Source organism: Carassius auratus, chromosome 50 (assembly GCF_003368295.1).
Source record: "Carassius auratus strain Wakin chromosome 50, ASM336829v1, whole genome shotgun sequence".
Classification (NCBI taxonomy): Eukaryota; Metazoa; Chordata; class Actinopteri; order Cypriniformes; family Cyprinidae; genus Carassius; species Carassius auratus.
Window position 1 is genome coordinate 8,855,239 of NC_039292.1, and position 27,136 is coordinate 8,882,374.

General features: G+C 37.9%; 1 protein-coding gene across 2 annotated transcripts; it reads left to right on the forward strand.

Annotated features, from left to right (window-relative positions):
* Nucleotides 1-7,158: 7,158 nt before the first annotated feature.
* On the forward strand, nucleotides 7,159-26,211 carry LOC113066877 (lactadherin-like). 2 transcript variants are annotated; one of them, XM_026238969.1, is made up of 11 exons: nucleotides 7,159-7,339; nucleotides 13,847-13,972; nucleotides 14,092-14,220; nucleotides 19,422-19,535; nucleotides 20,083-20,264; nucleotides 20,370-20,525; nucleotides 20,853-20,997; nucleotides 22,191-22,393; nucleotides 23,417-23,572; nucleotides 24,520-24,789; nucleotides 24,882-26,211. In XM_026238969.1, the coding sequence occupies exons 1-10, from the start codon at nucleotides 7,258-7,260 to the stop codon at nucleotides 24,661-24,663; spliced, it is 1,437 nt and encodes a 478-aa protein (XP_026094754.1). In that variant the 5' UTR covers nucleotides 7,159-7,257; the 3' UTR covers nucleotides 24,664-24,789; nucleotides 24,882-26,211. The 2 variants fall into 2 exon arrangements, with proteins under 2 accessions (XP_026094754.1, XP_026094755.1); XM_026238970.1 differs by having other exon boundaries at nucleotides 22,209-22,393.
* Nucleotides 26,212-27,136: the final 925 nt, after the last annotated feature.

Here is a 27,136-nt window from a genome sequence, read left to right on the forward strand (position 1 = left end):
TTGCATTGTTCCACAGAACAGAATAAAGATATTCACCTAACTAAATTATAGATAAATAGTTATTAATTTTAACGTCTAACTGGACATGTTTGTTTACCTATAATTTAATTTTAACCTAGGCCTCTAAATAATGACCTGCTTATGTTATTCCTTTATAGGCCTTTACTGCACTGTTGCATTTACATTTATTTTAAAATTAAGATGCTTAAAATAGAGAGGAAAAGCAGTGTGCTGATTGGTAATTTCCACAAGATGGCAGGATACAACTGAAAACACACACCATGCCATATCTGGAGCAAGTTGTTTACAGTTTCCATGTATTACAAGTGCTTTCGTCAGAGTAGTATGTTCTCACAGAAATTCTGAGAATTGGAGAGAGCAGATGCAAAAGTGATAACAGCAGTGAAACCACAATTACATGGCAAATTTCAATAGCGCCAAATGCACTCTGTGTCATGCACAGCTGATTTGATCCCCTTTATAAATTATTGTATTTTTCCTGTAAGTGCCATAAATGTGTCACGAGTACGAACCCCGTGAGTCCCTCCAGAGGCCAGCAGAGGGCACCATCGCCCGAATACTGACACCTACAGGCATCCAAACACTCACTTACACTGATACGCACTACATTACCCAACAGCCCCGTACCTTGGACTGATCACCGGCCAGGTGTTCCATATCAGAGACTGCCATATAAGCCAGACCTTGGCGTCACCTCATTGCGAAGTCTTGTTTCTGCCACGGCTAACATTTCTGAGCGTTATACCCTGTCTTGCTATCCCAGTTGCCAACCCTTGATGATTATCGATCCTAGAACCTTTGCTGCCTACCTTTGAACCCAGATTGTAATACGGACTGTGATACTTGCTGGTTACCCCGACCCACTGCTTGGTATTGACTACGATTCTGATATCTCTACTATACTGTGTTTGCTGATCCTGACCCTTCGCCTGTACGACTACGAGTGTTCTAATAAAAGCTTGCAAATGGATCCCATGTCGAGTCAGTCATCATTACAGAAGACTTCGCCAGGACAAGATCCAGCAGCCCATGAACATCTCTGCACCAACCTGGCAGCTCAGGCAAGTCAGATCGCTGCTAATCAGCAACAGTTAAATCATCTTACCGCCGTCACGGAGGAATTGGTGAAGGCTATTCAGAATCTCCATAGTCCTGTTGTCACGACACCCGCGCCACAAGCGGCCGCCATTGCACATGCGGTTCCCACGCCCTCTCAGATTAACCCACGACTGGCTTTTCCTGAGAGATTCGACGGTGACCCTAACAAATGTAAAGGCTTCTTACTACAATGTTCGCTGTTTGTGGAACAACAACCCATGCTCTATTCCACTAACAACAGTAAGGTTGCCTTTGTTTGCTCGTTGTTAACCGGAAGGGCTCTTGACTGGATTACCGCTGTATGGCGCACGGATGGATCATCCTTCTCCTCCTTCAATGATTTCCTCACACGCTTCCGTGAGGTTTTCGATCATCCCAAGGAGGGAAAGAGTGCTGGCGAACGCTTGCTAGAGCTCTCTCAGGGGAGATCTTCAGCTGCTGAGTATGCTATGAACTTCCGCACATTAGCAGCACAAACGACCTGGGTGAGTGATACCTTAAAAGTTCTGTTTCGAAAGGGTTTAAGTCATGAATTACAAACTGAACTAGCATGTCGAGATGAGGGGAGAAGTTTGAACGATTTCATCGAGTTGACGATAGCAATTGACAATCTGCAGCGTTCACGTAAACCTCGCTCTCATGTCAGTACTGTCATTAAAGCAGCTCAGTCTGTCGAGGACTCTGAACCCATGCAAGTTAATACCTATCATCTCTCATCTGAGGAGAAGAATCGCCGCTTGGCAAATCGTCTATGTCTGTATTGCGGATCCCCTGGTCATCAACGAGTCAACTGTCCTTCACGTCCTTCATCTGTCTCATCCAAATTGGTGAGTGAATCCTTACACTCTCTCCATCCGGTAAACAGTGTGTTTGTACCCCTGAAGCTGACCATTAACAACGTTCAAGTGACCACATTTGCTTTACTGGACTCTGGAGCGGCTGGGAATTTCATGTCAGCTGAGTTTGCAAGAACAAACAACGTATCGTTAATACCCTGTGCTAACTCTCTGTCTGTAGCTACCATAGATGGTCGTCCACTGGGAACTGGTATCATCACTCACCTTACACAAAGTCTATCCGTCACAGCCGGTTTACTGCACCAGGAGGTCATTCAGTTCTACGTTCTGCCCACGTCTAATACACCCATAATTCTGGGACTACCATGGCTGAGACTGCACGATCCGCTAGTATCATGGAGGGAAGGTCAGATATTAAAGTGGAGTACTAAATGTCAAACAAAATGCCTGTCTACCGTTTCTCCTCTTCCAGTGCGCTCGTTGGCGATTAACAAGGAGTCATTCGAGGTTCCCAACCTACCAGCGGAATATCACGACCTCAAGGCAGCTTTCAGCAAAACCCAAGCAAACACCTTACCACCTCATCGACCCCATGACTGTGCTGTTGACCTTCTACCAGGTCACAATCCACCCAAGGGTCGTGTGTTCCCACTGTCACTCCCAGAAACCGAAGCCATGACTAAATACATCAAGGAGGAGTTGGAGAAAGGCTTCATACGTCCTTCCACTTCCCCTGCATCCGCTGGTTTCTTCTTCGTCAAAAAGAAGGACGGCAGTTTAAGACCCTGCATTGATTACCGTGGTCTCAACGAGATCACGGTGAAGTACCGTTATCCCCTTCCTCTGGTTCCAGCTGCATTAGAACAACTTCGCACAGCTCAATACTACACCAAGCTTGACTTACGCTGTGCCTACAACCTGATTCGCATCAGAGAGGGTGACGAGTGGAAGACGGCCTTTTCTACAACCAACGGTCACTATGAATACCGGGTTATGCCGTTTGGACTGGTCAATAGTCCGTCCATCTTCCAGGCGTTCATTAATGATGTCTTCAGGGACATGCTGAACAAGTTTGTTGTGGTCTACATTGACGATATTCTCATCTACTCCAACACCCTACAGGATCATATTCAACACGTCAGAACTGTGCTACAGCGCCTCATCGAACATCAACTGTACGCCAAAGCCGAGAAATGTGAGTTTCACACCACATCCACTACCTTCCTGGGTTATGTCATCAGTCCGGGGGGAGTTGCTATGGACGACAGTAAGGTCTCTGCTGTACTCAGGTGGCCAGAGCCTCAGACTCTCAAGGAGCTACAACGGTTCCTGGGATTCGCCAACTTCTACAGACGCTTTATCAGAAATTTCAGTACAGTCGTCAGTCCTCTCACTTCCATGATCAAAAGAGGTATCCATCGTCTCACCTGGGCCGAAGCCTCCCGTCAAGCCTTTAAGGAATTAAAGGAACGCTTTGTCACCGCTCCTATCCTGCATCACCCTGACCCCTCTCTTCCCTTCTTAGTCGAAGTTGACGCTTCCAATACTGGCATTGGGGCCGTTCTCTCACAACGACCAGGCCCTCAGGAGAGACTTCATCCCTGTGCTTTCTACTCACGCAAGCTCAACCCAGCGGAGAGGAATTATGATGTGGGTGATAGAGAACTGTTAGCCATGAAGGCAGCGTTTGAAGAGTGGAGACATTGGCTCGAAGGGGCTATTCATCCTTTCACCGTCTTTACTGATCATAAAAATCTGGAATACCTACGCTCCGCCAAGAGACTCAACCCACGCCAAGCCAGATGGTCCTTGTTCTTCTCCCGGTTCCAGTTCAATGTCACTTATCGCCCAGGTTCCAAGAATACTAAAGCCGATGCTTTGTCACGTATCCATGATGACGACCCTTCCATCTCAGTCCCCGAACGCATATTGCCCTTCCATGTGGTGGTTGCTCCCATCCAGTGGGATATCATGACTCTTATTGAACAACACAATTCACAAGAAGCACCACCAGCCGCCTGTCCACCGGATAAAACCTACGTACCTGCCCCTCACCGTGATCAGGTCCTGAGTCATATTCACTGTCTTCCTGCCTCCGGTCACCCCGGCATCACAGCCACACTCCATCTCCTCAAGAACCGCTTCTGGTGGGAGACCATTAACCCCGACACCATTAAATTCATTCAGAACTGTCAGACGTGTAACATGCACAAAACCCCTCGTCAACTGCCAGCTGGACTCCTTCAACCTCTTCCTATCCCTCAACGACCCTGGTCACACCTTGCCATAGACTTCATCACAGACTTACCCCTATCCCAGGGTAACACGGTCATACTCACGATCATCGATCGATTCTCCAAGGCTTGTCGCCTCATACCTCTACCCAAACTCCCTACTGCTCTTCAGACCGCCGAACTCCTGTGTAATTGGGTGTTCAGGTTTTACGGCATACCTGACGACATCGTTTCGGATAGAGGTCCTCAGTTCACCTCTCGTTTATGGAAGGATTTCTTTCAAGCCCTAGGGGTCAACGTAAGTCTCACGTCTGGCTATCACCCCGAAGCCAATGGTCAAGTGGAACGCCTCAACCAGGAGCTCACTCGGTTCCTTCGCTCCTACTGCAGCTCCCATCAAGAGGACTGGTCTCGTTTTCTCCTATGGGCCGAATATGCTCAGAATTCCCTGATCAAGCCTTCCACTGGAATCACCCCCTTCAAATGCGTTCTAGGGTACCAACCACCCATGTTCCCCTGGTCAGGTGAACCCACCAATGTTCCCGCTGTTACTGATTGGCTTCAACGAAGCGAGGACACATGGAATCAGGCCCATGTACATCTTCAACAAGCTGTACGGCGCCTGAAGGAACAGGCCGACCGTCGTCGACGCCCTGGACACACCTACCAACCGGGTCAATGGGTCTGGCTGTCCACCAGAGACCTTCGGATGAGATTGCCATGCCGAAAGCTAAGTCCTAGGTACGTGGGTCCATTCAAAATCACACAACAAATCACTCCTGTGTCATTCCGCCTTGCTTTGCCTGACACATATCGTATTTCTCCCACTTTCCACATGTCACTGCTCAAGCCCGCTGCTGCCCCTGAGGAGGAGGGTGAGGGGAGGTCCCGTGAGCAGAGTCCCCAACCGGTTCAGGTGGAGAGCGAGGAGACCTATCAGGTGCGAGAGCTGCTTGATTCAAGACGTCGGGGACGAGTTCTCCAATACTTGGTTGACTGGGAGGGGTACGGTCCAGAGGAACATTCCTGGGTCAATGCCGAGGACATTCTTGACCCCAACTTAACCACGGATTTCCATAGAGAACATCCAGAGAAACCGGCCCCTCGACCTCGAGGAAGACCCCGACGTCGCCCTCCACCTCACGCCAGGAGGCGTTCGCAGGGAGGGGGCTCTGTCACGAGTACGAACCCCGTGAGTCCCTCCAGAGGCCAGCAGAGGGCACCATCGCCCGAATACTGACACCTACAGGCATCCAAACACTCACTTACACTGATACGCACTACATTACCCAACAGCCCCGTACCTTGGACTGATCACCGGCCAGGTGTTCCATATCAGAGACTGCCATATAAGCCAGACCTTGGCGTCACCTCATTGCGAAGTCTTGTTTCTGCCACGGCTAACATTTCTGAGCGTTATACCCTGTCTTGCTATCCCAGTTGCCAACCCTTGATGATTATCGATCCTAGAACCTTTGCTGCCTACCTTTGAACCCAGATTGTAATACGGACTGTGATACTTGCTGGTTACCCCGACCCACTGCTTGGTATTGACTACGATTCTGATATCTCTACTATACTGTGTTTGCTGATCCTGACCCTTCGCCTGTACGACTACGAGTGTTCTAATAAAAGCTTGCAAATGGATCCCATGTCGAGTCAGTCATCATTACAAAATGAAACTCAGTTTCTCTAAGTGACTCTAAATAAGATAGATATTTTGTGAGACAACCAGGATCCTAAATGTCTGATTTTTCAAATCGAGCTCCATGATTTTCCCACAGCCGACATCCATTATGTTATTAGAGATTAGTGGCTCCGTTGGAGGAAAATCAACCTCACTTTATATTCAATCAAATCAAGTGGGACTGGCTAAAGGGTCTCTAGAAGAGCATTTAGACACAAGCTCTTAAGGGCCCCAGCAACAGAGCCAAGAGAGAAATTAATAAGCTATTATTCATTATGCATAAAATGAAATCTAGTGGTGCATGAACAATTGGTTTTCTCCTTAAACGCTTTGACTTTGTGAAGTCCTTTCAAGTTCGGGGTTAACTAACCTTTTCTCTTTCTATCTTTCAAATTTTCTGGTTCTTCCAGTTTACATTGTCCATTAATTTGTATTGTGCTGTATATACAAAAAGCACAAGATACTTAAAGAGAAGTATAATGCACGAAGATCACCAATTGACCATCACCCACACTTTACTGCATCGACCTGCATAAATGGATCTTAGAGCAATACACCCACTACCTTTAACTTACAAACAAATTATGCTTTTGCATGAATGTCACAATCTGCTTTATCACGCAATCAGCATTAAGCTGGTCCTAGCTGATGTTTAAATAAACACTTCAAACAAGCCTTAATCATGCATTCAGAAAAACCAACTCCTTTTAAGATCTTTAAAGAAATACTAATAATTGTGTCAAAATTGATTCACCCCACTTTTGATCAGAAATACAGCCTCATTTACTTTCATTGCGTGAAAAATATATAACAAGAGTGAATGGTAACAAACACATACACAGAACGTTTCCCTAACGTTCTCACTTGGTTCCTCTTTGGAACACCGAAAAAAATGTTTTGGGAACGTTCTGTTCTTTTTTTTTTTTTGTAAACAAAACCTAAACTTCCCAAAACTTACACAAAACGTCCTTTAATGATTAGTTTCATGCTTAATATCTTAACCAAAAGCCAATGCTCACAGAAAATTCTGAGAAAAACAGCTGGATGTAGAAGATAGAAAGTTATAGGTCTACAGGTTTGAAACGACATAAGGGTGAGTAAACATTTTTTATTTTTGCGGAACTATCCCTGTAAACACGGCAAAATGCCTAAAACCACCAAACGTAAACCGAGCTTTGAGTCAATCAAAAGCAGCGACCAGTTATCCGCACTAATAATGACTCCCCAATGGGCGGTGTCATGGGCGGGGCAACATTTTAAAAACAGGATTTAATTGGCTAAGAGCAGAGATACACGTGGGAGCACATATTGTCCCTTTCTCGCCTCTAATCTTGCCCGTAGTCATAACGGCGCACGGATTCATACCCGAACAGCTCCTGAGACCGACGAGAAGTACACAGAAGAACTACAATTCGGCACCATGATAACTTTCTCAAGGTTGTTTGTTAGTTTACTACTTTTCGCGGCGTGCCTTCTTACTGTTTCAGTCTCCACTGCGAGCGGTAAGTTTTTTTGTTTTTGTCTTGAGCGCTAAAAAAAAAAAAAAACGCTTGGCGAACTAGATTTATAAACAAAGCAAGTGAAAGTCTATGGTCCTTATTACTTTGATGTTAAACGTTTTAAATGTCAAGACACCAGACGGCTTCTTTTCTTTCTTTTTTTATTTTGTGTGTAATATAGCCTTTATTACACCGGAGTTTTTAATTTAATACATTTAGTAATGAATGAATGATGTTTACTCTCCATTGTTACACTGTCGTCTTGTAAACAAGTCTTGGATGCTTCACTTTATGAAAAGTCCCTGTGGTCATCTATTTGATGTCTCTGTTCGAACAAAATGTGTATTATTCGTGGCTGTACTTGCGTTTAATGCCTTGGGGTTTCTGCTTTATCCTTTTGTTGTCACACTAGTGTATACAAAACACCATGTCCTGATTTCAATCCATTACCAGTGACCTACAGGCTTGGACAGACTTTTATAGCTTCATGGACAGATGTGGAAAACCATTTGAGAACCAATTTCATGCCTTGGCTATTCATGTATGTTAAGATTTTTTGAAAGCATGTCCAAAATAATTTCCTTCTTAAACTCTGAACAAACAAAAGGAGATGGCCATTTTTGTACTGCCACGTGTTGTTTTGTAATGTCTAGATTTCAGTAGGTTTTGTTTGAAATATTTAATTGTCCCTATTACAATTTTTTTGCCTCCACGGATGTTGTTACTTGTTTAGGAATACACTTCCCCAACTGTGTTTTGCCTCAAGCCGTGATCAGGCTCCAGTCTGTAGGTGTGGCTCAAGTGACCATATCACTGAGTCACTTCCAATGAATGTGGCCACTTTAATATGCAGCGGAGCCCACAAGGCCAGGGCACTTCCTGCCTCTAATGACCAGTGCAGCACAACAGGTTTGCACAAACCTTTGGGAAATTCATCCTCTTTCCTGCAGAGTTTCATTACTGTAATGTTGACTGCTTCTTGAATAGTATTCCGGACAGTTTTCCATATCCAAGCATTTTCCTTGAAGTTTTCATATGGTTCAGTTGTCACCTCCTTGGTCTTCTTCATTCACACTTTAAGTGATGAAATTGGCACTCTATGATGTTTGGATGCAGATAAACAAAAAGTTCATTCAGAAAAGAGGATTTTGCTCATAATTTGCTTATTTTCTTGTCTATCCAATGTCTGTGGCATTTCTGTATTCAATGGAACTTAAAACCAGTTGTTTATTAGTTGCTCTTTCCTTTTCAATGAAAGTGAATGGTGACTGGCAGGAGCTTGACAGCTGCTGGTCACCATTCAGTGTCAGTGTGTGCAAGAGAACAGCGTCAGCAATATGCCTAACATCTCTTTTTGTGTTAGACAAAAGTAAGAAATCATACAGTTTGAAACAACATGGTAAATTATGACAAAATTTCAAATTTCTAGTGAATTATCCCTTTAAAAGTTAAGAGTTGTTTGCCTTGCTTATCGGATTGAGAAGGTAAACGGCTTTGGATTGAAGTTGCAATCTCAGTCTTATCTAAGATCAGCACTCATCCACCAAAATCTTGATGGGTCTCCAAAAAAACTGCTTAAAATCAGCAAATAAAGACTTTTATCAACACAACCCAAGCCTCTCAGGTCAGCTGACGGAGAGTATGCTAATTATAGCGACCGCACAGCCTCTTGCTTTTCACTCGCTCTCTTTTGCAAGAATGTGTTTGAGAGCCGTTCAAAAGCTGTCGCGTGGCCCGTGCCATCTGGCAGCAGGGTCTTCCCCTCCAGGGATGGACTCATTTGTCCTGACGACTCCACTACTAATAGCAGGCCAATGAGGGCTGCTTCTCCGGTGATTAATTTTCAATAAGCCCTAATCAATGTTTCATTCAAAGGCAGCGCAACAAGGCATTTCTCATTTCGCTCCATCTTGGTCTCATGCTCCATTTTCCAATCTGGTGTGTTAAATTTTTTAAAAGAGCATATTCCGACACTTGACAGGAAACTTTTGTTACTATATTTTGGACAAATACGCTACCCTGGATTTATGTCCATTTTGAATCTGTGGCTTGAGTGTAAAACACATACAAATATTATGCTTTACATTATAGCATTTCCAAGTAAGATTAATCATAAGCCTATTTGCGTTACCTTAGAGAATGGCTTTTTTCTCTGTACGTCAGAGTGTATTTTTAGTCTTTGTGGGTTATATTTAAGAACAGATGGCTGTGGTGTTCTGGAGAAATGCCTTTAGTTTACTGAAATCTTACCTGAAGATGCTAGCTTACTGACAGTTAAAGCAGTTCATTTGTCCAAGAACATTATGTTTCTTGTGTGCAGTCTCTATCTTTATGGGTCATTTGCTTGGTCATTAAGAGGTGCAAGCTGCATGCCTCAGCGCTTTGAGCTGTTCTGAGAGTTTTAACGTGGGATTCAGTGATGTAGGAACGTAAGGTTCGGAACACAGAGTTCCCCAGGGCTGAATGAAGACATCATAAATGATGTGCGAATAACCGCGTAGCTGAGAAAACACTCTGAACATTAACATTAACACACACCTACACGCATGCATGTTCACATCAGCAGTAATGTGGAGTTATAAATCCAGGACTCCTTTAGGGTAAAGTGTGAAGCTACAAGCCATAAAATAAGTTCCAAGGGAGTCTTAAAAGGTAAACTAACACTTTGGGCTTCTAAATCTACAGAAAGGTTGCAACACAAATCAACACCAAGACACAGATATCCTATTTTTTACAACTTAAAAGGTTCTGTTACAGTACTTGGATGTTGTATGCATATTTTATCAGTGTCAAGACTCAAAAGTGCACTGCATTATTTTTCTCTTATTTTTTTTTCTTGAATTTCTAATGTTAAGCCAACTTATTTTAATGTTGTGATTTTCTGATGTTTACTGCATAGTACAGTTGCATTTTCCTTTCCTCATCCCCTAGAATCAAACTAGGATTTGGTGTGTAGGTGTGACGTTGTGTTTGCGTGCTCTCACATACACGTGTGCAGTGTTTTGGTTGTCCTCCAGTCTGTTGTTTTTGTTTTGCACCTGTTCCTAATACGACAGTCAAAGGTTCTTTTGTTAGCCAAGTTTGCGTGATCCGCTCAGCAGATTGTAACTGAATGACTCCTCATGCCAATGACTCATTTCTAAAGCCCTTCCCTATACTTTTTAACTGTTATTATTTTTATATACCTGTTGTACTCATATACTAAGATTGCAGATCAGGTCATGCTTCTTTTTGAAGTGACTCAAGTGATGTCCCAGATATATGAAATGAAGAAGCGAGTGGTTTTATGGTTTTAAACTGTTCGTTTTGGTTCTTTTAGTAAAAAAAAAAAAAATCTATTTTTCTTGCAAACCATAACCTTAACAGTAGCACATCAGATGTGTTTGTTGTTGGACTGTTTACTTCAATTTGTATAAAATTTAAAGCTGAAAGAATGTAATTTCTGTGCCACTAATATCACCAAACTGAATTGCAAAAATATTGTATCAAGCCGGCCTTTGGTTTCAGTGGTGCCCCAAAGTCATTCCAAATTATCCCTTTAAAGCTGCACACTTTCAATATCAGTGCAGTCACAATAAGCTGTTTTGACCATACTGGGTTGGTTATTATTACTCATTTTCTGAGTTGGCTCAACACGATTGTTTTTTCAGGGTCACAGTTGCCTGGCCAAATTCTCTTTCTGCTTTCTTTGTCCCTGTTTGCGTGCCTCATTTGTAATAAATCAGCAAACAATCCCACAGTTGCCCACTTTACACGTTTAACTCAGAGAAAGACCATGTAATAATTCTATAGTGCCTAAAGCCTGTGGCAGAATAATCTGCCTTTACTTCTATTTCAGAGCTTTTGCGGATCAAAAGGCCAGCTCAGCTGATGAGAAGCTGATCAAATGTTTCAAACAGATTCAGCTGATGTGTTCACTTCTTTCTAATGGCCTTCCAGAAAATATTGGGCTAACATTGAGTTCTCTGACAGTTAAACTAGGTTATGTATAGCTGGTAAATGTTAGATGATACAGCTTGATGTGGATTCCCTGACATGAATAATTATCCATACTTTTTAGTTTCCATGCATATAATCTCAGGAACCTCATGTCATTCTAAATCTGGATGTTTTTGGTCCACTTGATGATGCTCATGCTGCCATTTTCCTTACAATTTAAATGCTAAATTTAATAATTTAAACACAGATAGATCAATAGATAAATTACTTTTCAAACTGACAAATTAAAAGATGGTTAAAATTCATGTTTTTAAATTTAGTTAAATATAACAATAAAACTAAATGAATCATTTTTTATTTGACACAGAAATACACATTTAAAACAATTTATTTAAGTCATGTTTTAAATGGTAGTTAAAGCAATAATGAGTACATTTAAAATAGATTAAAATAAAAATAATTATTATTTGTAAATAATATATATTTGTAAATCATTTTTAAATAGCATTTTAGAAAGAACAATAATTATTAATAAATTAAATTTTTTATTGCATTCCAGAAGCATTTGCCAATTAAGTTTTATTTTTTTGGCCGAAACTTGATTAACTTTACTTTCGTAGAACAGAGCAGCTTGAACATTCTACAAATCATCTCATTTTGCTTTCCATGGAAGAAAGAAGATCACATGAGTTTAGAATGACATGAGGGTGAGTAAATGATGGCATGGTTTTCATTTTTAGTATTTTATCCTGTCAGATACAAGAGTTTTCCAACAAAATATGCCCATGTCAGCACCTCAAAAAGCGACATTCCATGCAGATGGACAACAACAGTTTCTGTTCAGAGTTACATTTCTACAGAAACAAAAGCAGAATAAGGTTATGTTTAAAGGTAATACAGCGCAATGAATTACTTTCAGTTCTCAACAGCCCCTGTCAATTTTGTAACTGGTTGCCAAGATAAAAGTAGTCTTTCAAGCTATCCATAGACAGTTTCTGTTCCCCGTGGAGTTTTCTGTGCTTTCTTGTGATGGATGGGTTGATCTGAGCTGCTAAACAGTTTGTTCCTGGCTATGATATGCCAGGAACAAAGGCAATTCCAAGGGAATTAATTTGATTATTTATTTGTTTATTTTTTTGCATTTCCAGGACTAAAATGAGTTTCTTTGAGAAGATTGAAAGGAAATATGCTTTCAGCCTTCTGGTATTGCATGAAAAGGAGGATGCATTCCATTCCAAAGATAAGCACTGCAATCGTCTGCATAAGAAGGTCTCTGTTTATGCTGGCCGGGGATTTATCATTATCCCAGAATCTTCAACTCTGAGTGTGAAGACCTTTGCTTTATGTCACAAAGGAGATTGTTCGCCAAATGGTGTCTTGGTGCAAAACAAGTTCACATGGTTGAAACCTATGGTAGAGCTGCTTGAAACGTGGGCTGATTATCATTTCGAGTGCTGTTAATCTTGAATAAACTCTGCTAAGTGTCTATGTTGTGGTATTTTGGATCAGTGCCAGGGGAGGACACAACGATGCACAGGAAATCTCTGACTGAGGTGTTATTTACGCAGAGTTGTGGGACTGTGGGAAGTCTCTCGACTCTCGTACTCCGCAAATTTAAGGCCTATATGTGTCAGGCTAAAATTAACATTTAAAGATAGTAACCACTCCAAAAATTGAAGTTGGATGTTTTTCGTTTCCATTTCAGCATACTGTATACATAAAAATGTAAGAGGTGCAGTCTTTTTAAGGATTATTACAGCAAAAAAAAAAAAAAACTTCTGCCATTTTATTTGCTCCCCCTTATGTTGTTCCAAACTCATATAGTTTTTTTCCTCTTCCTGTCTTTTTATCTTACATTGATAAATGTTATACTTGCATTGATCCTTTAGGAAGTTCTTAACTCTATTTATTAAACATTGCATTTCATTTTTAGATTTTTTTTTTATTTTGTTTATATTCTGTAAATTAAAAATTTCAATGTGCATTTCCATAATTTTTTTCTCAGAGCATTGCTGTCCCACGCAAACATTCCTGAGCGTTACAAATCATTTTTGGATAAACCACAGGACTGCAAAGAAATTTCTAGAAACTACTTCTATTTTTTCTGTAATGCTGCAACTTCTTTAGCAAATTGGGTCATGTCCAAATAAAAACATTACCAAACAGTGAACTCATTGTCTTTTTTACTTCCCTTATTTATAAAAAACAGAAATCTACACCATCAAAAGCATCCCATCAGAAAGTACTGCTGACGGCACTGCATTAAACCCAAAAGATTGTTATTTATGAAACACAAAATTAATTATTTCTCTGTAATCAATGGATTTGAATGTGACTAATATATATATATATATATATATATATATATATATATATATATATATATATATATATATATATATATATATATATATATATATATATATATATATATATATATATATATATATGTATGTATAGGTATAAAAAAGTTATTCTTTTCATGTTTAATGAATGAGCCCAATTGAGTTTTATCGGAAGTGATATAAAAAATGGTCTAACATCAAATCCTCTATCTTTGTCTTTTCTCAGCTGACATCTGTGAAGTAAATGTGTGCTTGAATGGAGGAACCTGTGTCAATGAAACAGGAAAAGATCCCTTTAAATGCATTTGTGCTGAAGGATTCACCGGACCCACCTGCAACGAGACAGATATTGGTAACAGTCTTATCAGTTATTTATGTTTATGCAAAAAAAAAAACTTTAGTTTAGGGTAAATGTTACTTTTAGCAATTTCAGCCAAAGCTGATCATTTCTCACATGACATTTGTTCTCAGGGCCCTGCAACCCTAACCCTTGTAAAAACGATGGCTTCTGTGAGATCATCAACTCCCGAAGAGGAGACGTCTTTAGTGAATATGTCTGCAAGTGTTCAATAGGCTTCGATGGAATCCACTGCCAGAACAGTGAGTGGCTTTATCCAAGCCGTTGGATCTGTTTCATGCCAAACGTATAAGTGGTTATCGGGAGAAACCACTGAGAATTATTAAAAACTCATTTGCTGTGTAATCAAATTTACATTAAGATTGAGAAACACATTTTCATCCAAGTGGTAATTAATTGACAAATTGTAGCTTTAAACTGCCTAAATCATCTGGATTCAGTCAGATTTACTGAATTTCTAGAAGTGCTGTTAAAAATGCATTTACATTAGTGAAAATTTAAAGACAAAAATTTTAATCTCTGTTGTTAATAGTGTAGCAACATATGAATACATACACGGCTCACACAGAAGTCACTTTCAAATTAAGTAGTTTTCATGTCGTCAACATGGCGTTTTTGCATTAACAACTTGCATCAACCTGTTTCAAAATATGTAAACTCACACAGATTACTATTGAAATGTCTCTGTATCTCTGTGAACTCACCTTAACAGTGAATAAGTCACTACTGTATTTTTATTTTGCTGTCAAAAGCCAATATTTTAAAAGACATAGGCTTAACTTGTCTTAAACTTATTTGTTATAGGCCATTTTAGCTTCCTTTATGCCAAGTTCAATTCTGTATGCAAAAGAAAAAAATACAGTAGTTACAGTAGTTTCAGCAGGGTTAACAAACTCCCCAAAAAAAGTGCATTAAAAATAATTTATTATTTTTATTTAAATTAATAATAAGCTGTCTGGTTACCATCATTCTTCAAAATATATTTTTTGTGAGTAAATGACAGAAACTTTTCTTCATGAACCTTTCCTTTAAAAAGTAAATAGGGTCACTTTTGATCAGTTATCATTTTCATATTTCCATTTGCAACAGTATTTTATGAATGATTTTGAGGTGTTCATTTTGATTTTGCAAATTTGACAAAATTCTTTCGCGGGTAAGAAATTAATTAGCGAGAAGTGAAAAAAAGCCATAAATCCTCCCAAAATTGAATGTTGCTTTTCCATGCCATACATTTAAGACAGCATGTATTATTTAGTTCACGACAGAGACTCCGTCACGTTCTTTCTGATTACGGTGGACATCTGGCTTCAGTGCCAGATTCCAGCACTTGATAGCATGTTTATGTTTTGACTGGGTTTAGTTGAGCATGCGGGCTCATCTTTAGAGTGCGGCTGGGAATGTGGCTGGATTAGACTGGCACTGACATTGAATTGACTGTTTAGAAGCTTCTTAATCCCAAGGGAAGACATCTAAATCATGCTCGGATGATGGAAAAGACTGGACACTGTGTAGTGTAGTGCCAAACATAGTGGCAGCATAAATTCAAAAATGACTGCACACCCACGCTGTCACACACTAGCCCTGTTGCTGGGTAAAATGCAAGTGGAGGAAGCAAAGCAATTGAAGTCTGCGCTCGTCCTCGGCTCTCAGCTGGCAGAAATGTTTCAGTGACAGCATGAAATTGGTCTGAAAGCCCCGCAAGAGGCTGTGAAGTCTGTGTCAAAAGCTTTTACGAAGTGGAGCACTGGTTACATTAGCTGTTCGGGTTAAAACAGAAACCTGCTGTAGGGTTTAAATGCAGTCAGTGCCTCTTTTGTGTGTCTGCAAGTTGAAGAGTTGTAGATTCCTGGATCTAATGCTAGCTTAATAAAAATTGATGCTGCCCTTCTGCCACTACTTTGTAATTTCCCTATTTTCCACTGAATAAAAGCTAGTTTTCTCACATGAATTTCTCACCTCTAATTGCTGTATTTCACTTTATTTTCCTTTTTTCTCACTAATCTTTCTTAACATTGCGGTCAAGGGATTTTAATGGTCGGTTAGAGCTTTAGCATAAAGAATTTCTAACCAAACTGTGCTCCACAGCAGTGTAATATGTATATACTATTATAGTATTTATTAATATTTTAAATTATCTTTTATAACCTTTATATTTTTTTTATAAAAAAAATGTAAATTTTAATTATTTACATTTAATAATGGAGATTTGTGTTATATTATTATTCCCTTTTTTATACATTTAATTATTTACCTTTTATTTTTATTTCAGTTTCATTTTTTAATAATTTTTTAATTGAAACTTATATTATTTCAGTAGCCAAGGCAAAATGTAAAAAAAAAAAAAAAAGTTAAAATATTTATATTTATTTTATTTCGACTAATTAATTCTTGTAATAGTAATAGTTTTGATTTACATTAACAACACTGGCCCTATTAAAATAAAATATAATTGACAAAAAGCACTAACATTAGGTTTTGTGACTAAATCATCATATCAACGTTTATATCGTCTCACTTCCCTGACTTACAGTACTTTTCAGAACAACTTTGTAGTTAGAAAACTAGTTATGTAGCAAAATGTCCAAATTGCAGCTTATTTTGGTCAAGAACCATACACTTAGACAGGAAGTGGCCATGTAATGGACACAGAAAACAAACAATAACAACTAGTTTTGTTTTTACTTGTTGTTTGGTGACAAGTAAGCATCGATTATAAATGAGATTAATAACAAAATGATATAATAGCCGGTATGAAAAATACATAAATAGTGCAGAAATCTTCAGGAACAGTTGTACAAAAACACAAGAAAAAGTGGAAAATGTGCATAGTCTCTTTTGACACAGTCTTGTGTCTTGAGAATAGACTCACTGTGTAGCTACTGTGTTGTAAGTGAGGCTGTTTCAAGACAAAATTATTGGGAAAAAAAGCTTTAATTTGTTCCTTCTTAGCATGATTATGTCTTTTATCTTGGATTTCACTGTCACACATGGAAGTGGAGACCTGCTGACCTTGCATTTTGTTGATTTGGATAATGTTGCAACCGACATAAGATTGCACTTCACATTATTTAGCCAGATATTGATGTTCTCAGAGTAATACAATGCACTACTGTGTTGAACTGCTTTTCAGTGGGTAGCAATGATTTGCTTCTTCACATTAACATTAAGAAGAAAAAAAGGCTTGAAATGGGAACTTGAACTATAAGAGGCTTGTGAAAAAGAAATGTGCTTAATTGTATTGAAAAGGCATTTGTAGTGCACTTCAAATCTGAAAATTATATTTAAAAAAAACTGTACAAGCAGATAATATAATATTGATGAAATAAAAGGCCATTTAAATGTACTTTAAGATAGTATACTTTCATGCCCGTTTCTTAACACACTTTTTAAGATCTAAGTGGACTTTGTAATGTTTAAAGTTTACATTAAAGTACATTTTAATTCATTATTTTAATAATCTTTTGATGTGCTTTGAAGAAGTGCATTTATTTGGGTTGACTAACATACTAATGCATGTGTGAAGTATTTGATTATAAATTAACTGCAGTGTGTTATTTGATATTACGTTTGTATATTTTAAATGTACTGAATTGCAACTTCATCATTACAAATGAAAAATGTGAGACCTAATATCTTAATGATAGTTTTTGGTTCAGTGCTGAACCCCATAGCCACCTATAGTTATCAACAGGCTAATTATTTGAAAAGCCACTCAGCTATTTAAAACTGCTTAGAAAAGGTGCTAATTAGCTTGTTAGCAGTTAAACACTTGAAGTGTTAAAAATGATGTAGTTAGCTTTTAGGTAGTTGACAAATGTTTTTTGAAAGTTGACTCTGAAAAGTTGCTAATTAGCTTGTTTGTATTATGCTTAATGCATTGTAGGGTTGATAATATTAGCATTAGCAGTTAGCATTTGGGAGCACTTTTAAATTTAATGCATTTGGAAAGTTGTCTAAAAACCTAATTAGCTTGTTAGCAGTTTAACCCATTCTAGAGTTGATAGAGTTTGCAACGTGGGTAGTTGACAATAATCTTAAGAAGTTGATTTTCTGTTGTAAAACCCAAAAATGCATTTTGCTCATTTTTGTGTGTTTTTATGACAACATATTTATTTGGAGGTTACACAGATTAGGCAAAAAATGTAGCCTGTAATGAATGTAGAGATTTAATTTTAGGTCAGTCGAGCACATATTAATGCTCTTAACACTTTTTGGATTTTTTTGGAGGTTTGGAGGTGTTTCACTATGCCTGAGCACTGTGTTGGCACTGGACCACTGTGACCGGTCACATCCAGTCACGCTCCATATGCACACACCAGATAATCCCACTGATTTCCTTTCCAATTTTGCTGGAATGTTCTATTTCACAGTGTCTTTCTATTGACTGGTGCCATTTTAAATCTGAAATCCATGCCAGTTTTTTTCCCCACAACATATATCAGACTTCAGGTACATGAGGACCATTATACACCCTTGCTCTTCATCATCCTGTTGACCTTTTAATAATTCTGACACACTGGTGTTTGAAGCATGTTGGTGATCTGATGTGGCCCTGTTGCTCGTAAGTGGATTAGAAACTTCAGCAGGATTGCCTCAGTCTCCTATATCCTCTTAATGAACGTCTGTAAGAACCAGACGTGCTGAAATTATGCTGTGTCATATGTGGGTTCCCTTGATGTGCCCTCAACTCTGGGTAGCAAACCATCATAATTTGAAAACCTTATGATAACTGTTTCTGGCTTTTATTTTATACCCACATCCTGCACACATGTACAAAATCATTGCAGTTAACTGAGTGATTCATTTCTAACTTGATGAGCACACCTTTCTTGGATATTGACAATAAGAGCTTTGAAAGTATTTGCCCACCTAAAAAATTGCAATGACACTGCATTACATCTGTGCATTACAAAATGTTGTTTTTTAGTTTATTTTTTTATCAGAATCTAATCGTATGTTTTTTTTTAATTGAATGCCATTTAATTTGATTTAGTCATATAATAAAGTGATATACATTTTTCTTTTTATCAGGAGCACTAGTCCTATATTGTCTTTTTTTTTAATATCAGATATTTTTGAGTTTTTGTGCTTTATAATTTTGTTGTAAATAACATTGTTGAGGGAATCATAACAACAACAAAAAAATGTGCAAGCAATAAGAATGTGTTTATATGTTTAATAAATAAAGGCGACTTTAAAGGATTTTTCATTTTACAAACTTCATTTGGAAAAAGTATTGCAGAAAAATACATATATTAGATTATTTTATCTTTTGAAGCAAATAATTTTATCTTAATATTTTATCTTTATGTAACTCAAACCATTGTAGAAGTTGCATGTTGCCAGTGTGCGCTACCTAGAGGTCACAAAGAAAATTGCTTTAATTTTGACAACTGTTTTGCTTGCCCAGACCAGTTTTACAGAAACCTTATGATTCTTGCAGATGTGAATGACTGTGCCGGCCAGCCCTGTCAGAACGGAGGCACCTGTCGAGATCTTGATGGTGATTTCACCTGTAAATGTCACTCACCCTTTGTGGGAAAGCACTGCCATCTGCGTAAGTAGGACACTGCCAGTACACACATGCTCCTATACTCACTTCATTTCCTCCACATATGTGACCATGGACCACAAAACCAGTCTTAAGTCTCTGGGGTACATTTTTAGCAATAGCCACAAAAATATTGTATGGGTCAAAATTATTGATTTTTCTTTTATGGCAAAAATCATTAGGATATTGAGTAAAGATCATGTTCCATGAAGATATTTAGTACATTTCCTACTGTAAATAAATAAAAACTTAATTTTGTATTAGTAATATGCATTGCTAAGAACTTCAATTAGACAACTTTAAAGGTGATTTTTTTTCAGTATTTAGATTTTTTTTTCAACCCTCAATTTCGAAAAATTTACACTTCAAACTGGTTTTGTGGTCCAGGGTCACATATCTGGCTTTTAAATTTGTGACTTCCTTCAGTACACAATGGCTATTTCACTGCCCTGTGAATGTGGTCCTCTCACTGTTTATCCATCTGTCTGTTGGACAGTAAGCCTGTTTGTCTCCTGAGCACTAATATCTGCTAATGTCTGCCTTCGGTTCCCAGGATGCATCTCTCTGCTGGGAATGGAAGGAGGAGGCATCGCAGAGTCTCAGATTTCTGCCTCTTCTGTGTACTACGCTATTCTGGGACTGCAGCGCTGGGGGCCCGAATTGGCACGACTGAATAACAAGGGACTCGTTAATGCTTGGACCTCTGCGACACATGACAAGAACCCCTGGATCGAGGTAAACAAGTCTAGTTTATTGGTTATATACATATTTGGAGTTCAAATATTATCTGTATTCACCCAAAAAGGACTAATACTAATTTTATGGCTTATTCTATAACAGATCAACCTGCAGAGGAAGATGCGTTTCACTGGCATCATTACCCAGGGTGCCAGTCGCATGGGCACAGCCGAGTTCATCAAAGCCTTCAAGGTAGCGTCCAGTTTGGACGGGCGAACCTACACCATGTACAGAGCTGAGGGCCAGAGCAACGACATGGTGATAATTCACTCGCTTTTCTGTTCTGTTTTATTTTTAGTGCCTGTTTTGGTTTGGAATTTTGGGTGTTTAACTGTGGAAACTTTTGGTTGTAGTTTTAGTTGCTAAAATATGTACATAAATAATTATCACTCTGAAATATTGAAAGAGTTTCTGATTATTTCCCTGTTTGTTTGGATCATCATAATTTATTTGAATTAAAATCAAATCCCTGGAGCATAAAAGCGCCCAGAAATGATTGAGTAGTATTTGTCATATGTTTCATAACCTGTGATTTATATTATCATTTTTAAATACCTAATGAATGTATGCATTTCTGTTCTTCAGATCTTTGTTGGTAATATGGACAATGATGGGACAAAGACCAATTTGTTCGAGCCTCCGATCATAGCTCAGTACATACGAATCGTTCCCGTTGTGTGCCGTAAAGCGTGTACACTGAGACTGGAGCTGGTGGGCTGTGAACTCAACGGTATAGTCCCAATTATATTTTTGCATGTTTATACATTTTTATGAATAGAATTATGGAAGCCAAAAGACAAAACATCTCGACTAGAATATGGATATACTGCTGTGGTTTAATGGAAGAAAAAGTGTGTAAGCAGCAGAATCACAATTTACACAATTTCCTGCTCGTCTTTGTTTGTGGTGAAGTTAAAGACCACAGCCAGCTTGCTTGAAAGAACAATCTTTCCAAACTGGGACTCTAGCCTGAAACATTCTGAGCACAAACCTCTCAGGCATTTGACTTATTTGACACAGTTTTGAGCTGCACATAGTGATAATGAATGACACTGGTTCATTTGTGTGGAATTTGTTCTTGTTTTCTGCTAGCGTTTAAGAAAGATCAAGTCTATTTTATGTTAATTTTTTTTTAAATATTGTATTATATTATTAAATCTGGCCACTGCTCTGGGTGTGTGTGTGTGTGTGTTTGTTCACTACTAACTGCTGTGTGTGTGCACTTGGATGGGTTAAATGCAGAGCACAAATTCTGAGTATGGGACAACATACTTGACTAAATGTCACATCACTTTATAAAAGTAGGCTTGCACTGGTACATTAGAACATTTTGGCCGATAAACCAATTATTATTTTCAAGTTTTGCCATTTACAGTGATAAATCAACATTCTAAATTGGTGATCATACAATTTATTTTAAAATTAAGATATTTATGTATAATAAATACAAATTAATATATACAAATGTATGCAATTTGATAAATTAATGAAACAAATAAACTGTATTAAAATTAAGATTAAAATGAATTTATAAATTATGTAACTGGCCAATTTTTAATGGCTGATATTAAAATACACTATTATAATATTATGTTATATATATATGGTACATTATATGATGCATCCCTACATGAAAGTCTTAATTTCTAAGTAGTGGACCGGTGCAGATGTCAATGTTTCATTCACATTATTGGCCACTTCACTGTTCCATCTGTGTCTCTCAGGCTGTCCATCACAAGCGCCAGCTCTCGCCCGAATGCGCTTCACACACACCCCGTCACACACAGCATCTTGCCGCTCACCTGCATGAAACTTGCTCAGCGCTGATGTGGTTTGTGCCGCTTGTGCTGACACGCTTCCCATCCATCTCTCTGCCACTTCCTGTCCCCGTCCCGTCTCTCTTTCTGTTGTCTCACTTCACAGTGTATTTGAACACGACAGGTTGCTCCGAGTCGCTAGGTATCAAGTCCCGGCTAATTGATGACGGGCAGATGACAGCCTCCAGCTCGTTCCGCACCTGGGGGATCGAGGCGTTCACCTGGCACCCGCATTACGCTCGTCTGGACAAGCAGGGCAAGACCAACGCCTGGACAGCAGCCATTAATGACCGCTCCGAGTGGCTGCAGGTGAGATGACAAACTTGTAATGCTGTGAAGTGACAGTCACTTCAAATAGTTATATGTGTACAATTTGGAGTATGTCTTTAACTGAATGAAATCACATTTTTATGATTTTTGTATTTTGTAAAGCGGCAATGTGAAGGCAAAATGCTGGATATATAAAACAATTTTTTGTATAGTTTTGTACACACACACACAAACACACACCATTAAAAGATATTTATTGTTTTCCAAGGTCTCTTATGCTCACCAAAGCAGAATTTACTTGAATACAAATACAATAAAAACAGTAATATTGGGAAATATTATTACTATTTAAAATAACTTTTTCTATTTGATTATGTTTTAAAATGTAATTTATTCCTTTGATGCAAAGCTGAATATTCAGCATCAATACTTCAGTCTTCACTGTCACATGATCTTTCAGAAATCATTCTAATATGCTGATTGGTGATCAAAGACATTTATTTTTATTCAAAATCAGTCATACTGCTTAATATTTTTGTGGAAATTGTGATACATTTAAAAAACATGATACAAAAGAATGGCATATTTTTTATATAGAAATCTTTTGTAACATTGTAAGTGTCTTTAATGTAACGTTTGATCAGTTAAATGAAATTCATTTCTTTGATTTTTTTTTTTCTTTTACTAATCTCAGTCTTTTGAACAATAGGGCATATATCACTCATTTTTTATTAAGAGGGAGTATTGTCTGGATACTGTCCATGTCGAGTTTGAGTGTCTTCCCTTCTGTTAACGTCTGGCAGTGTTTGCCTAGGAGTTGAATTCATTCTTGATCCCTGGTGCTTTGGGATCTTAGCACAGTTACACATTGGATGACCTCTCAGAGGCTGAACACAGTCGGATTGCCCTGATCACAATCAGCACTGTCCTGAGAGGCCATCATTTACAAACAACAAACCTTTTACAATTACGTAGTGAATCACTCATAGTATAGATCATTATAACTCAATGCCAGTTTTTTATGGAAGACCACTTGCTGAGTTGTTATCTTTTTGTTTTTAGGTGGACCTGCTCAGACCAAAGCGCATCACAGGGATCATCACGCAAGGGGCCAAAGACTTTGGTAATGTGCAATTTGTGTCCGCCTTTAAAGTGGCTCACAGTGATGACGGCAAGTACTGGACCATTCTCAAAGACGACAAGACGAAAACAGATAAGGTTGGTTTTCAAACACGATTTAATGCCTCAGGTTAACCCCTAATTACCCAGTTCCTTTTGGTTCAAGTCTTTTCCTGACCTACACATTAAATGTTTCACTCAGAGCACAAATGGGTCGAAAATCTTGTTTCATGTTGTTCCATGTGTGAACTAGTCATAGTTTTGTTTAGTTAATTATAATAAAGCTGAATTAAAATAAAACTTTAAAAATTAAATGAACTGAAATGAAATATGTTTAAGTTGAAGGACTAAAATTACTAAAATTAAATAAAAGATTTATGAAATAAAATTAAATAAAAAAACGAATAAATGTAAAAATAGAAAAAAATAATACAAATGACAACATGACAAAATTACTTATTAAAAACTGAAAATATTAAAACGAAAGCTATTTCAAAACTATAAATAAATACCATAATAGCATATAACTAATAAAACTACTGATGTTATGATGTTCATGTTCTCAGCGTTGGTCTATTTTTAGGATCTGTGAATTCAATATGTCAACATGGATGTGCGAAATCAATATGTCAATATAACAATAATTCTAAAACTTAAAGGGATAGTTCACATGAAAATGAAAATGCCCTCATGTCATTCCAAACCTGTATGAATTTCTTTCTTCTATGAAACAAAAGAAGATGTTTTGAGGAAATGTAGGGTTTTTTGTCCATATTTGAAAGTCTGCAGGGATCAATATATTGTCTTGTCATTCATAAATGGACAAAAAAACATCTACCGTGTTCCACAGAATAAAGTAAGTCTTTCAGGTTTGGAACGACATGACGATGATAGAATGTTCGTTTAACAGATTCCGAACGTCCGCCACATCTTTTCAACTGGCCACAGTGTTGGCCGTTCATCTCGTGTATATTCTGCTTTTTTTCCTCTATCCGTCTGTCATGTCCTTGTCTCAACCTATCTTTTTTCTTCTGCTTCACCTGCAGATTTTCCCTGGCAACAGTGACAACAACGTGCACAAAAATAACATGTTCGAGCCCCCCTTCTACGCACGATTTGTCCGCATCCTGCCGTGGGCGTGGCATGAACGCATCACCCTGCGAATGGAGCTGCTGGGCTGCGAAGAGTAGAACTCTTCTTTCTCTTTCTCTCTCCTTCTCTTTTATACTTCCCACCATTCCTTCTTCCTTCAACCAAGCCTGCACTGCCTCACTCTTAGCAACAGAGGGCACCATCATCACACCACCCTACACCGCTGGCGACCCAGCAGCAAATGCAACTCAAACCCACAGCGTGATGCGTTTAGCAATTCATATTTTGTTCTAACACATGTGATGCAGTTTTCCTTTGAAGATGAACTCAATGATTATTTACACTAGATGACCATATTAGGAAATAACTTAAGTTTTGACAACTTTATTGTTACAATTGAGTTGTAACAATTCGATTTCTTTCCTTTTTTTGTCAAGTAAAACTAAAACTCAGTTTTTCTCTGAAAAAAGAAACCGTACATACCAAATAAGTCACAATTTATTTATTTTTCACAAGAATCAGTGTGTTGGTTTGGTTTTAAATGCAGTCAAGCTGTTTTATATCTTATCTTATGAAGTAGTTTAAATTAGAAAGTGACAAAAGTCACAAAATATGGTTGTGATTTATGCTAATTTGTATATTATGTAATAAAAGTAGCCATTTGATCATTTGTTTATGCTATCAAATAATATTTGGTTTAAATCAATAAAAAATTTTAACTAGGCTAATGCATTTTTTTACAGCCTCATCAAACCTAAATATAAAATGACAGTCAATCGTCTATTATTATTTGATCACTTTTGATTAATTTGAATGGCCACAGATCTCAGGTGCAGTTCAATTATTTGCAGTGTGCTACTGAATTTTTATTTGTTCAATTTTATTCCAGCATAATTATGAAATAAAACACTTTTTTTTTGATACAGCCAAAGCCAAGCCAAAGTGGTCTAATGTTTTTCCTATTATGGTAGCAAATGTGTGTATATGTTTTATTTTTATTTTTTATATGGGGCCACGCTTAGATTATAAGCTTTGATGTACACTGTCACAAGCTTGGTCGCATAATGAGATGCAGGACGGGTGCAAATCTAATTTAGAATAATTTTTACGGTGGCACTGAACCTCTAATGTGATCGTCCAGTCTACATAGTGTTTTCAAAATGATGCATTGTGACCCCTCACCCCAACCCGTCCACTCGAATAAATGTACAATTTTGGGCTTGTGCAATATGATATGAGTATTATGAATTAATATTAATAGAGCTTTAGGAGAAGATATATGGGCAGTATTTCTCTGAGATATTTTCTGAGAAGAAGTAAAGTGGTATTCAAACACTGAAGAATATTCTAATAATCCAGCATGATTTCTGCATTTAGGCTGCATGCATTTTCTTTGGTCTGGATTCTGTATTGATGTTAGCATTTGATTTTTCTCACAGTTGTTTTCATTGCAGTAAATACACATTGGTATTTCTATTCAATGTGCTCTTAAACTTTTGTCTTTTTTTGTAATTTTTTAAATGTCTCCTACTGTAGCACTCTTGTTGTGTTCAGATGGTTTAGACTAGATGCATTTCCCTATTATCTCTTGAAATATTTTCCTCATGTTTTCAACTGTAGAAACAAATAAAGACTATTAATAGATACTTATGGCCTATCAGGCATGCTGTCTTGTTATAAATCCTCCACAGTATGCTGTTATTGACAAGCAAAGTTAGTTCAGCATTCTTTTCCAATAACCACAAAATAAACATCTAACAAACTAAATCATAAATATTCATATTTTTATATTGAATAATCTTATTTATTTATAATAATAATATAATTATTATTATGCATAATATAATGAAATATATTTAAATCATTTATAATAGTTATTTATTTTAATTATTGTATTGTATGTGTGTATAATGAAGGGATGATTTTATTATATTATGTGTGTCTATGTATTTATTGTACCTTAATGTAAAATAACAAAATATATTGAATTTTTTTTATTGTATTATTATTTATGTATTTATTTATTTGAACCTTTGACAAATAATAACTGCCTTCAGTTCAGCTAGACTGGAACACATTAATATAGTGGCTCTATAGAGATTGAAAGCAGGAAGGCAGGAAAAAATCAAGTGGTAGTCGAAAGAATGGCAGGAAAACAGCAGCACCCGACGGGCAAAGCCAGGAAGGATTATTTTCTGGGAAAAACAAAGCTATTTTGGATGAGGTATTGTGGCAAATATTTTGTCAGAAGGAAACATTCTTTGCTTTCTGATGACATCTCTACAAAGGAAATCTTGCTTCATTCGCCTCATTGCTTGACAAGTTTATGAAGGGTCAAAATCTTCAGTACAAACCGAAGTATTACTAGAGTTTCACTGGAAGCTTGTTTGATGGAAACTGGCTAAATAAATAAATCAAAAACTCACAAAACTGTGTGGCTGAATTCCATTCATTCACACACATTTAGTCATTCACTAGATGATGTTTGGAAGCACTTACGTGTATTGTTCAAAGCCTTTCAGTGCAGTTATTCATAGGGAACACAATCTCAAAGTAACACCCCTTTTAAAA

What these genes read in the sequence shown, in the direction of transcription:
- LOC113066877 (XM_026238969.1), top strand. Translation starts at nt 7,258, where the DNA reads ATGATAACTTTCTCAAGGTTGTTTGTTAGTTTACTACTTTTCGCGGCG. An exon ending in ACCGCTCCGAGTGGCTGCAG is followed by an intron (nt 22,394 to 23,416) that starts GTGAGATGACAA and finishes TTTTGTTTTTAG; the next exon opens with GTGGACCTGCTCAGACCAAA. An exon ending in ACAAGACGAAAACAGATAAG is followed by an intron (nt 23,573 to 24,519) that starts GTTGGTTTTCAA and finishes CTTCACCTGCAG; the next exon opens with ATTTTCCCTGGCAACAGTGA.